Genomic DNA, 12,665 nt, shown 5'->3' on the forward strand with positions numbered 1-12,665 from the left:
GGTCAACATGCGTCTGATGTTGTGTGTCCAGCTCGGCAACAAGATGGAATCTATTGGCTTGTTTTTGTGCGATTTAAAAAAAAAAAAAAAAAAAAAGATAAACAGGGTCGTGAAGTTGGTCGTTACTTTAAAACAAACTGCCACCAAATTAAAAAAAATGGGTTTAATGCTTACAAGCACTCATCTTCTTAACTTACAGGAGGTTTTATAGTTTTATACTTTATGATTATCAAATGAATGTATGAATATTCATGAGCTGCATCACACCCAAATCTGAGTTTGGTGGATCATGTGTTAAGTTTATAGTATTGAATAATGACGAGTAATGATGATTTTCTTATTGAGTTACTAAATAATTATACCAATTCAGGTGTCGTACACAAAAGTGGTAACAGATTCTCTGACCAGACGTGTTCACAACAACACAAACTTTGCGAGAGGAAGGACATCACGTATAAATTCTGCTGCTGAGATCACACGTGTTTGTTGACCCTGGCGTCGACCTGTTCTCTTTCCAAGTTGACATCGTATTCTGCATCTTCTACACATAAAGGAACGTCTTTTTCATCATGAGATGTCTGTACTCTTTAGTTTTTTTCAGTTTTGCGTTGTTAGAAACATCGTCAACGTATCCACTCGCTCGCTGTGAATCCTCCAGAGGCTGTTTTCTCACATGAGCTCACAGGATGATTTCCAGGGTTTTTTACTTGGGGCATTTGCATTTTTACATATAGCACCTATATACAGAGTTCTGTGCATGTCTGAAAGCAGCTCTTATGTATTAGATTTAACAAAATAAGCATGTGGCGATGTCACCCTTGAACAGAAAATAAGTCTCATGCCTTGTACGGAAACTGAATTTAAATGCAACTCATGTAACCTCCATTGGTTTGTTAGTGTAGACTGTTCAACTGTTTTCTAGGTGGTCCCTAGTTCCAAACCTGCCTCACACTGTTGCCCCATCCCCCCTGTCAACCCCACATCGTTTCTTCCCCTCTGGCTCCATCTGTGTTTCCTAACGTGTCAAACGCAGCAGAATTTAATATATAGAGAAAAAGTGTAGATTTATTCCTCCTGTCGGGTCCGTGTGCCAGCGCTCTGCACCCGCCCAGCCTCAGAGCGCTGGCAGACGTTGTGCCAGGAATTCCACCGTGCAGATGGAGTTTGTAATTTACAATGCTTGTCTCCCGACCACAATGCTTTTCTTACAAAGATTTCGGGTTTCCCTAGCAACCCCTTTAAAGTAATGTTTTTCTTTTATGGCGAAGAAGGGGAAAATTTAGCACGTAGCTTAGCTGCACAGTAAAACAAGCCTCAAAATACAGCACAGCACGGTCGAGTTGAGGTAACCTTGCAGGCTGTGGCCCCGACGTGCTTCTTATCTTCACTGTGAGGAATGAATGTTTGTGGTATGTGAGTATTTGGTGTGCTTACAGAAATATGGCTGGAGTTAGGTGTTCTGCTGGATAATGTAGAACGTGTGTGAACCCCATGAAAGCAGGTTAAACCGGGCGAAACACCTGTAAACGACGTAATGATAACAGTCTGTAGCCCACATGGAGCTGACACATGGACAGTTAGAAGTGATTGACCAGCGTGTGTGTGTGGCGGGGGGGCAGGCTGCAGGGTGTTTTCACAGCTGAGACGACCCTTGTGAAAAAAGCATAGTGTGACCTCCATGCTGGCCGGCATAGGGACATGTCTGAAAGGTTGAAGACTTTATTCTCGACAGTGAAGTGTGTACTCACGCAGCGTGCCCCCTCTCTGTTTTGTTGTCATTACTGATTGACAGAAAGGTATCGACACTTGTATCGATGATGCAGAGAGAGCGTTTCACATTTTGGTATTTTGCAGCTGTGGATGACTTATTCCAGCTGGTGTGTGTGTGTGTGTGTGCTCCATTTGTACACCAGCACTAAGGACTGAGATCATCGAGGCAGGGGTGTGAGTGTGTGTTGCCGATCTTATGACGGATCTCAGCACTCAAGTCATTCTCTCCCTGTTGCAGACGTATATATGTGTCTCTTGTGGGGTGTGGGGGGAGTGGCTCATGTTTTCCATGCTGTTTTGCAAGTTTCCACAGTGGACGAGGAAGAGGGAGAAAAACGTTGAGTAGAGGGCGAGTGGGAAAGAGGGACCAGGGTGGACCAGGGTAGAGCCGGTGAAACAGAAGTGCATGAGGAGGAAAATAACTTTGGATGGAACTTTAATGGTCATATTTTGGCCATTTAGAGATGCATCATTTTAATTTGGGGAGTCTACAGAACTAGATTTACGTGCTGTATTGCATGGGTTATATCTTACATTGCTGCAGCTCCTCTGAAACGCTCTGTTTAAGCTCTACGTCTAAGTCGCAGTTAGGTGTGAATGTTACATGTTACTTGGTGACGTAAATGCTTTATGGTTAAAGAAATCCAGGAATGCAAACAAGGTGTTTCAGGCCCCTCAGGAGCAGACTTTTGTAACTTAGCAGACATCTTATACACAAAAGCCACATGACAAACTAAAGGTAAAGTCGTCTTTTCCTTAAGTTTGGCACTTTGCCACATTTGAGCAGCATTAACTCGTTCATAATCTAGAATATCAGATTGTGGCGATGTAGTATTTTAGTTATTTGACAGTTAAGCAGATGCTTCCGAAATGTCATCCAAGCAACTGAAAAGCTTGACTTGAGTCGGAGATCAGAAAACTCATTTAACGCAAATTTGATTATACAGAACTGTTTAAGTTATTCTGGAAAGAAATGAACTGCCTTCCGTTTCTCATCTGTGAGAATTTGCAGTTTTGTTTGTTTTGAATCATCGTAAATTAAATATCATGGGTTTTAGATTTTTGGTCCAGAGAAAAACCAGCATCTTAAAAGACGTCATCTTGAACATTGGGAAGCTGCATGGTCGTCTCACAGTTACCAAACAGCAAAACAAAAGAAATCAATGAAAACAATCATCAGAAAGATCATTAACTGCAGCTAAATGTGACCGAACTCTGTTGGGAAACCAGATGTGTGTGTGGTTTGCTACACAGGAGTTCTACAGGGGCTGAAACAGATGTCAGCGAGTGCTAACAGACAGTGTTTCTGGTTGGATTATCCTATAACCCCGTAAAGCGTAGCTACCTATCCTGTCTGTGCTCTCCCCCTCCCCCCTGTCCGTTCCAGAGTGCAGACTAATGTGAAAGGTCAAATATCATGCACGGGGTCACGGGCTGTTGTCTAGTGGCCATTACACAATAATGGAGACTCACCTGACTTTTTTTTCTCCCTCTCTGTTTATTTGTCACATGAGACCTCGGCTGTGGCCTTCTCAAAACCACACGTACGCAGCTCCTGTTACTTGACCTGGTCTCGTTGTTCTCCACCTTTCTCTTCTCTGTTGTGTCTGCCTGTCTCCCCCCCCCCCCCGCTCATCACCCTCTCATGACGTTCAGTGCGTACTTGTGCCCAGTACTGACATGATACCATCCAAATTATCCCATCACAATCAAGTGGCAATGCACCGTTACTTCACACGTTTGGTTTGTGAACTGCTGTTTTGAAGCATTTCTGAAACAATAAGTAACCACATTTGGAGGAGCGAGGGGTGGAGCCTGACTGAGAGCTTGAGGACACTGCACGCCCACCTACACCTGCGACCTGCACCCATTGGACGGTGCTATCACATGGTAGCCATGCCCCAATGCAAACTGTGCTAAATGGGACAATGATTTGGAAAAATGAACATAATGCTGTATTGAAGAAGACTTGAAACCTTTGATGGAGACAATAAACTACTTTTCTCATATACTTCTATAGACATGGACTTTTTTGGCGTCACTTCGCGAACATGGAGTCTATGTCCATTTTTATATACAGTTTAGGATCCTAATCTTTTTAAACAAGAAACCATGATCTGAAGGATGATTTCTTTCTTCTCAATTTTCTAAAATGTACTCGTTAGAACATCCTGACTTGAACCAGCCTATTAACACACAATTGCATTATAAAACACTGTGCATTTAAACTGTGCATCCGTTTCTTAAATCCCACATTTCCCACAGCTTTTAACAGCACCATATCGTTAGCAAGGTAGAATGTGACCATCTCTGTCATCGTTTTTCATCCATTTTATCTTTTTTGGACTCCTCTTTGTGGGTCAGTGATATCAGATGAGATACAGATGACTGTGTATTGTATTAGTTGTTTTACTTCTACGAGGACTGACCATTGCCAGACCAAGTTTAGAGATATCTGGGCCTAACCGGACAATATGCCTCACTGCTGACATTGAGTTGAGTCTTTGTTTTGGCACCAGCTCCTCGTCTGCTATGCTTCACGCTCTGGTTGAACTGTTTTTCAAATATGTCATGCATTAAAGAGACACCACCAGAGACATGTGATATTATTTGGCCAATTGGATCCAGTTTATAAGAGCAGACTGAGTGCAAATGCTTTTAAATATCAGAATGTCCTCGATTTGCTTAAAAGGTCGATTATAGACAAATTCAAATTTGTATCAAAACTGAAATTGTACCATGGCCCTCCCTTATTTGTACTTTTGTAAATGTGAGAACAGTGGAAGGCCGTAACAAAGTTAACTTGGACATCTAAGTTTTACCTGTTTAGCCAAACAAAGGTTGTCATCTACACACACATTATCTTTGGGTGTGACGTGGAGCACAATTGTTTTATCAAATGAGACATCAGGAATGTGAGCATCACCACCAAACGGAGGGTGTGGAGGGTGTTATTTGTCACCAGGCGTCGAGCTCGGCTACATGTCACTGATCCTTAATTCTAGACTTGGCCTCTTGCAGCAGGGTGGACCCAGTACTTGAACATATTTCAGCTGCCGTGTGTGTGTGTGTGTGTGTGTGTGTGTGCGTGTGCGTGTGTGCGCGCGCGCGCGCGTTTGGACGATGAAGTGGAAATGGATGGAGCCGTGCTGCTTGATACACAGTTGATAAATATCCTGCTCACTCCACAGAGGAATCTTTCTCTCTCCACCATCACCGACCAGCCTGCTTCATACAAGATATGTTTTCTCAATTTATCTGAATATTCGAGAAAGTGTGTGTGTGTGGAGGTGTGTGTGGAGAAAAAGACCGGATTAGTTGTTCAGAAATAATTGGATGAAACCTTCAGGCTATCTGCGGTGATATTCCCCACCTTGCAGTGGCACAGAAACTGTCAGCGAGGGCAGCAGCATGCGCAGTTATGCAAATACCTAAAAATGGGTGTGCACATGTGGGTAGCATCGAACACAAATCAAAACAAAGGAGCTTTCACTGTGGCTGCCCCTTCGCTCTGAGATGTCCCGACTGGAATTTGTTTTAATTTTTTTGGGGCTGTGGTGTTTTAGCGCCACATTTTGTTGATTGGCTGTACGGTCAGGGAGAGTTCCCATGAGTGTGTTTTGACTTTCATAATGGGACGTGTCCACCGGGAGAGCAGCTGTATGTCTTCATGGCAATATATAGACCCGTGTGTGTGTGTGTGTGTGTGTGTGTGTGTGTGTGTGTGTGTGTGTGTGTGTGTGTGTGTGTGTGTGTGTGTGTGTGTGTGTGTGTGTGTGTGTGTGTGTGTGTGTGTGTGTGTGTGTGTGTGTGTGTGTGTGTGTGTGCGCTTGTTGGTCTCATAGCAAGTAGCTCGATGTGGCTGCCTGGGAAGTGGGAGGAAACTAGCTCTCAAACCCTGGCTGGAACTCTTGGAATAGCAACACTGGCCAAAACATCTCCCCAGGGTGCGGTTGTGTGTGTGGGACTCGGCCTCTTTGGTGCATGTGCATCCAGCAGCATGCAGACACCCCAGCTCCACCCAGGCCATATGACGTTTCGAGTCTTCCAGCAGAAAATTATCAGTCTCAGCCTCTTGTGGTTTGTTGAACACACTCAAACTAGTTTCCTCTTTCTGGAAATCTGCCCTTTCCCAAAGCAACCCCTTCCAGTTTAAATCCCCCACCACCTCTGCCCCCTTTTCTTAGCTCATTAGGGCTACAAAGCCATGTTGCCCAATCTACCTTCTGACCCTTCGCATGACAGGATTTAATAAAAAAACAAAAAAACAGGGCTGAGTTTTAGATTAACCCGTTAAAGCTTCTGTGGTATTTCACTTGTAAATTCCCATTTTCTCTTCATACTGGAAGTTTTTTAAGTTGTTTGTGTTACTTGTTCTATGACTTGTGGTGCTATAACTTGGTGTATAGTGCAAACAAGTTGAAGTTGTTTGATTCTGTTGTAATGATCAGTTTGTACTATCACAGATATATCACAACTTTGAAGGACTATTCTTCCACTGTCTCCCACTACAGATATTGTGGCTCCATGTTATGCACCTCCACAAAGAGATTCTGTGTATTCTGACATGGGAACTTGCTTCCGAAGTCATTGGGTGGAGGCCTGTGGCATTGTGGGAGAACTGCGCTTTCCATTTCTTTCTCTTGGATGTTAGTTGGACCACTGACTCATCTGCTCTGTATGAGTGAGTGTGTGTGTGTGTGTTAAGCACAACCACCCCCACCTCTGAATGGTATGTTTTATGGAAAATTCCACCCTACAACACATTTAAAGGAAGCTAATTTGATATTTCTTGAATTTCGTGGTCGTGCTAACTGGTACGTGATGATCATAAAAGAAATCCCTTGTAAATGAAGTGGAAATCCCAAATGTACACCACCTCTAACAGTCGCCCATCATGCTTTGCTTAAGGTGTGTTTGGTGACTAGTGAGGATCCCATCAGGAAGGGAGGCTAAAGGGAAGAGGCCACAACAAAAAAGAAGTTAATTGCACCATTTCATCACAAACTCCTGCAGCACATTGAACATCAAAGTGAGGCTGCACAGTGGAAATTTCCATTAGGAGGCTGGTTTTCTCTGGGTGGTAAATGGGAAGCATATTAAAAGGTATACTAAGGGCATGTAACTGACCCTAATTTTAAGTGATTTAGTTAAAGGAGACATTATGCTTTTCTCCCTCTTTCCTGTGATGTGTTTAAAATAACAGGATCACGTGATTTTGTTAACAGCGACACCGTCCTCAGCTCTATTCACCACAAACTCTGTGGACATCATTCGTCTGTGACTTCTATGTGTGTGTCTCTGCTTTTACGCCAGGAGATATTTGCTCTCACATCGATTTCTCCTGGATTTCTACCGACATTATACGAGGAGGTCAGGCTGATAAAGTCCGTAGAAACTGCAGAGCGTCTCACTCGGACATTTGCGTTGACACACCCACCTCCTCTGGAGAAAATACGGAGGAACTGCGGAGTCCAGTATTTCCTGAAGTGATTGTCTTAGTTAGTCCTGATGTTCAAATATCACTCATGGTATGAAGAAACTGACATTTAAGACGACTCAGCAGTTACTTACAGTTTTTAGGTGATTTGCCAAACTGGTACATTTTCCAGTTTCCGTTTGACTTATCTGGCACATGACTTCCTCTGGGGCTCATCTTTCAAAATTTAAAAGTGACTCCAGATGCTTCACTTTTTCCACATCTTCCACTTGTCATGTGGTTTAACGTCCTTGTCTGAGATTAACTTCTAATAGTAGGATTGATCCATAATGAATAATGTTGGGTTATTATTTCTAATTTCAGGGGTTATTTGGAAATTTTACACGATGCTGATTTGGTCGGCGGTCCCCATGGCAACGTCTGAAGCATTGAAGCATTGGGGTCAGCCCTATAAATTGCTTTCAATGTCATGTAAACTCATCCAATGTTTGTGGCTAGACACAAAAAAAGGCTTGACTCATTTCATCCAACTGTTAGTCAGACGTGGGATTCGGATCTGAAGAACCAGCGTGTGCGTGTGCGTGTGCGCGTGTGTGCGTGTGTGCGTGCGTGTGTGTGTGTGTGTTGCAAGTGCACACACACACATACACTCGTATAGCTTCATTCAAGCAGTTCGAAGATGGATTTTGTCGGGGTGGTGTGCGAAGACGAAACGACTGCAGTGCCTTGGAAAGTCCCTCATGGTCTCTCGACTCCAAAGACCAGCCTCGCACACCCAACCCAACCCAGCTACTGTAACTGGAAGGAAGTGGATTTAATTCACTCAGACCCTGGAGGCCGGTCACGAGTGAACCCGGGCTGGTATTCCCTCCTCTGCTTCCTCTTTGAGATGGAGAGGAAGAGAGAAAACAAAACACAGGAAAATGAACTTTCTCTTTATGTTTTCCTTCCTCACTTTCCCTGTGCTCTCGCTCCCATATCTGCATTTCAGCCTCTCTGTGGGAAGAGGGTTGTTTGCTCAGTTGGTCCTGATTGACTGAACATGTCGATGAGCGAATGGAACCTGTTCCACTGGGTCACAGAGCTGCATCAAACGCCAGGAGCACATGTCACACTTTTGACTCTAGATCCTGCAATTTGTGATTCTGCGAGTTTTTCTATTGTCATAGATTTCACTTTCGTATTAACACGAGAAAAGGAAGTGGCCGTTGTAGTCTAGAGTTTCTGCAGAGCTTTTTAAAGGTTCAGGTCACTGTGGGTCATGTTTATCTGCTGTCAATTTCTGCAACGTGGGAGAATGAGAGCTGTCATCCCCGTCAGTGCTCTGTGTTTTCAGGGGAGAAGCAGCTGTCACACACACACACACAGACACACACAACCCTCCCTCTGTCACCTGTCACTTTTAATTGAGAAGTCCCTGTCACTAACTTTTCTCACCCTCCTGTTGAGCGTGTCTGTGATGTCACGTCGGACAGGCTGACCCAGCACCCCAGATAAACCCACTCCCCAGCACGCTCGATGAACGCTCTCACACCTCTACTTCCTCTACTTCCTCTTTCTCTTTTTCTCTCCGTCTCTCTCAATCGCCCACCGTCACCGTCACCGCCACCTTGTCTTCCTGTTCCGCGTTTCTTTTTGTTTCTCTCTCTCTCTCTCTTTTTATTGTAAAAACATTCATTTGCATCATGAATTTGAGTAAGTGGACGTCGTGGAGGAAGCGTAACTTTTTCAGAAGGAAGAGGAAGCATGAAAATAGTCCTGACTTGGGTAAGTGTGTGAGCACATCTATCGTACATCTCTGTAGGAATTTGACATCGAATTCTAAAGATTGTATTTCTGGAAACTTAAGTTGTTTCTCCATTAAAGTACAAATGCAATGACCAGCCACTGTTTTACTTTTGTTGAGGAGGGTCTTTAAACCAAACTAAACACCCAAATGATGCTCTAGATGATTGTCCCACTAATTCAAACCCACAGCAGTTAGATTCTGATTTGTTTTTGTTCATGTGTTTGTGTGTTGTTTTCAGTCTAAGGAAATTTAACTTCCTCACTTAGTTACTCGGTCAAAAGTGTAACTTGCAGAGATTGTTCAGATGCAAAACTGCATTTGAAAGGGAAATATACTGGAGGGGACATTTTCTGTCATAAGACTTTTTGTATCCAAGGAGTTTTATTATGATGCTAATGGTCACTGTCATCAAAACAGCTTTTTGTTATGTATTTTATTTTTAACTTGATATGAGAAAAGAACATTTATTTTAATTGTAATCCCTTAATTTCAAATTAAATATTGTTTAAATATTATTGCATTAAACTATCTTTGATTTGACATTCAGACATTACGATGTTCCGGAACTTTTTTTGCTTTAGGAAAACTTTCTCTATCTGGATCCCTCTGAATTTTACTTCAATATTACTGCTACACAGTGCATGTTACACAGGTGATATTTCTTCTTAGTAAAACCTTTCCACCCTGCTACTTTAAATTTTTCTCTTTTTAATGTGTTTCATTGCTCTCAGTCAAGATGCTGTGTAGGTGTAAGATCAGAAAATGGTTTAATCTAAATTTTTGGTTATGTAGATTTCCAGCAAATACAGAAAAGTAAGCCATTGCCTTCATTCCACCTCATTGTCCCGTGTTGTGTCGCTTTGGCGCTGATCTCGGCCCGATACTCTTCTCTTTGTCTCCATCATGTGCCAGCATTTGCCTTCTGTCCCCTGTTGCACGCAGGGATGGTGCCGAACAGTGTTTATCTGTGCTCGTCCCCTATCTCACAATGCATTATGATTCCCCACCCCTGGCCTGCCCTGTCCTGTTCTGTTCTGCCCCCGTTCTGTTTCCCTTTCATTGGCAGTGTCCCTCTTTCCCTCCCCTCTCTCCCTCACCCCCCCCCCCCCCCCCCCTCTCTCTCTGCTGTTGCATTCTTCTGATCTTTTCCTCCCTCACTGGTCAAGGAGTGACAGAGGAGAGAGGAGGAGAGGGTGGCAGGAATGTCAAACTCAGTTTTGTGCTGATAACTCCTGGACTTTATCTCTTTGCTTTTGTGGCTTATTTGGTTTGAGTTTGCGGAGGCCGACAGTGAACGATGGCAGAATATGGGCTCAAACCCCGAGGTAGGAACTCTGAAAGGTGTGTGACACAGGTCTTGGTGGCAGCTAGGTGTGCCACAGGTGGTGGATTAAGGTGCAGTTGACTCAGGCTGCAAAACCTTGTGACACAGTCTGTGTATTTTTATAGCTTTTCTGCAGTCTTATCAAGATATGCTATGAAGGCACGGTATTATATTCTCAAGTGGGTGGTCAGTAGCTTGACTACTTGTCCTTTGGTAAATGTACCTGATATGATGAGGTATTTACCAAAGTTCACATTCTCGAAGATGTTTTTTGGACGTTTCTAATTAGTTTTTAAATAAATAAAAAAGAACAAACCTCTGACTCATAAGTTCAAATTTGTAGTGGTTGTTCTTTGGACACCAAAAACAGTAAGAAAAGCCAATAATTTTAGATTTTTAACACGTGTAACAGCAAAATATCGGTTTGATTGGATTGCTCGGAATTGCTCAGATGATGTGGAAGCCAATCAAACTCCTTCAAAGTTTTTGTCTTCTCTCTCTTTCCATACCCATCTCCTTTTTTACGACCCGCCGCAATGATTAACAGTTTGCATGTTGTACCTCTGGTTGGCGAAGAGCCCTGGCGTGCTGCTCACAGATCATCAGAACACTCTCTGACTCCACTAAATTCCTGCACCCCCCTCGCCTCACCAGTGCCCCCCCTCTGATTTCCCCAATGCACGCACCTCACAGCGGTGTTTTTCAAGCTCGCTAAGTGGGGATATGGGTTAATCTCTCTGGACGCACGGTGTGTTTTGCTTACAAATTCCCAGATCTTGGCGAGGGAAGAGTGTCAACAAGGCTGCGCCGGCTGGGACAAGCTTAGACAAGTGACCACCGGAGGGAGGAGGGAGGAATGCGTGGGAAATGATAGGAATTCTATGCATTCCTCCCAACCTACGGAGTCACAATAATTCACATTTACACCAACAGACTGTGAAAAGGATTAAGTTGTGTGCGTGTGTACGTTTTTGTGTACATATAGGCGAAGGAGAAAGTTTGTGAGAGGGAGTGTAAGTGGAGCGATATGCGATGTTTGACGCGAAAGCCCACGAGTGCGAGTGTGTGTGTCCTGCGTAAGGATTGGTGCCCTCCAACATGCTGTGGGTGGCGCCGCGCTGACAGACAAGACAGCCAACAGCTGAGCCTCCTTCCAGATCCCCAACAAGGTGAAGTTCACGCTTTACGAGCGCGGCCTCTTCTTGAAAGTCGTTTAATTGCCGAGCCAAGAGTTTCCCTTTTACGCACCTTAAAAAAACAACCCATGAAAAGCTACATTTTCAGATCATAGACTGTTTATAAAGATGGATGACGCGTCTCCACTTCCTCCAAAGGATCCAGAAATAAAGCCTAAATATTAAATCTGTCATGTCGTCCATCGTTATATGCTGTCTATGTTTCAGACACACATCCCACTGGTTTTCTGCCAGTTACTTCATCTTGTACTGGGGTTAAATGTTGTGGTTGTCATGTTAACAGTGTTCATTCAGTGGTCACACACATTTTATAACTTCGTCAAAACACTTACCAGGAAGATCTTATAAGATTCGTTTTAAGGGTCGAGCATAACTTGGTTAATTGCTGCTCGCTGCTGCTCACTTGGAAATATTTGTCTCGGCTCCGACCTCTCATGTTTACTGTTTGACGCTGCCGTGGAAACCCTGATGGTTTGTTTGATTTCCACCTCAGTGCGTCCCCCCCCCTCTCCCTGCTGTGTGGTCACAGGCTCTCTCCACCAGTCAGATGGACGGATATACCGGGAGACTCTATATTTAATGTGTTCACAGCTCATAAACATTTGTGTTTCTTTAATTTTTTTGTAAATATCTTGCCCAGTTATGTCATATTTAGTTTTTAGTGCCTCATTTTTCTTAATTTCCTCAGCGCTGTTGACTCTGTTTTGTAATTTTTGTCAACACTGGGTCAAGGAAATAGGGCAGAAGTCTGACAATTTGATAGATCGTGTTCACATTTAAGAAAATTTAACTTGTAACTAAATTACCTTCGGGCGTTTTGGAGAATTTTTAGCCTTAGCTGTGTTTGCTTTCTTACATCTTTTTGACTGAAACTCTAGTGTCAACAGAAAACTCCTCAAACAGGCTGTGAATGTAAATGTTCGAGGTCACAGAGACACATCCGTCTAGTAAGTTATTAGAAAAGTGAGATGATTTGTCTTTTTCTGTCAGGAAGGGAATCCTGCACCTAACTTGAAGCACTGACACTGTGATCTTCATGCTGTGGTGTGAGTGTGTGTGTGTGTGTGCGTGCGTGCGTCCGTGCGTCCGTGCAGTATATTGAAAGCATGTGTGTGCTCACTGAGCTGTGACAAGATACCAGGGGGA

The 12,665-nt window shown here is 43.6% G+C and overlaps 1 protein-coding gene across 10 annotated transcripts in view; it reads left to right on the forward strand.

Moving 5' to 3' along the window:
• Positions 1–12,665, forward strand: part of utrn (utrophin) — a 174,200-nt gene that overhangs the window by 3,455 nt on the left and 158,080 nt on the right. For 4 of the 10 annotated variants that reach the window (XM_034579145.1, XM_034579146.1, XM_034579147.1 and 1 more), the window contains exon 1: positions 8,857–8,977. The exons of 1 other annotated variant lie outside the window; for it this stretch is intronic. In XM_034579145.1, coding sequence (XP_034435036.1) covers positions 8,896–8,977 — 82 coding nt within the window. In that variant the 5' untranslated portion in view covers positions 8,857–8,895. Of the gene's footprint in view, positions 1–8,854; positions 8,978–10,272; positions 10,325–12,665 lie in introns of those variants that run through there. 5 more of the 10 variants (XM_034579154.1, XM_034579151.1, XM_034579149.1 and 2 more) reach the window with 3 other exon arrangements.

The sequence above is a fragment of the Hippoglossus hippoglossus genome, chromosome 24, assembly GCF_009819705.1.
Source record: "Hippoglossus hippoglossus isolate fHipHip1 chromosome 24, fHipHip1.pri, whole genome shotgun sequence".
NCBI classification, from domain to species: domain Eukaryota; kingdom Metazoa; phylum Chordata; class Actinopteri; order Pleuronectiformes; family Pleuronectidae; genus Hippoglossus; species Hippoglossus hippoglossus.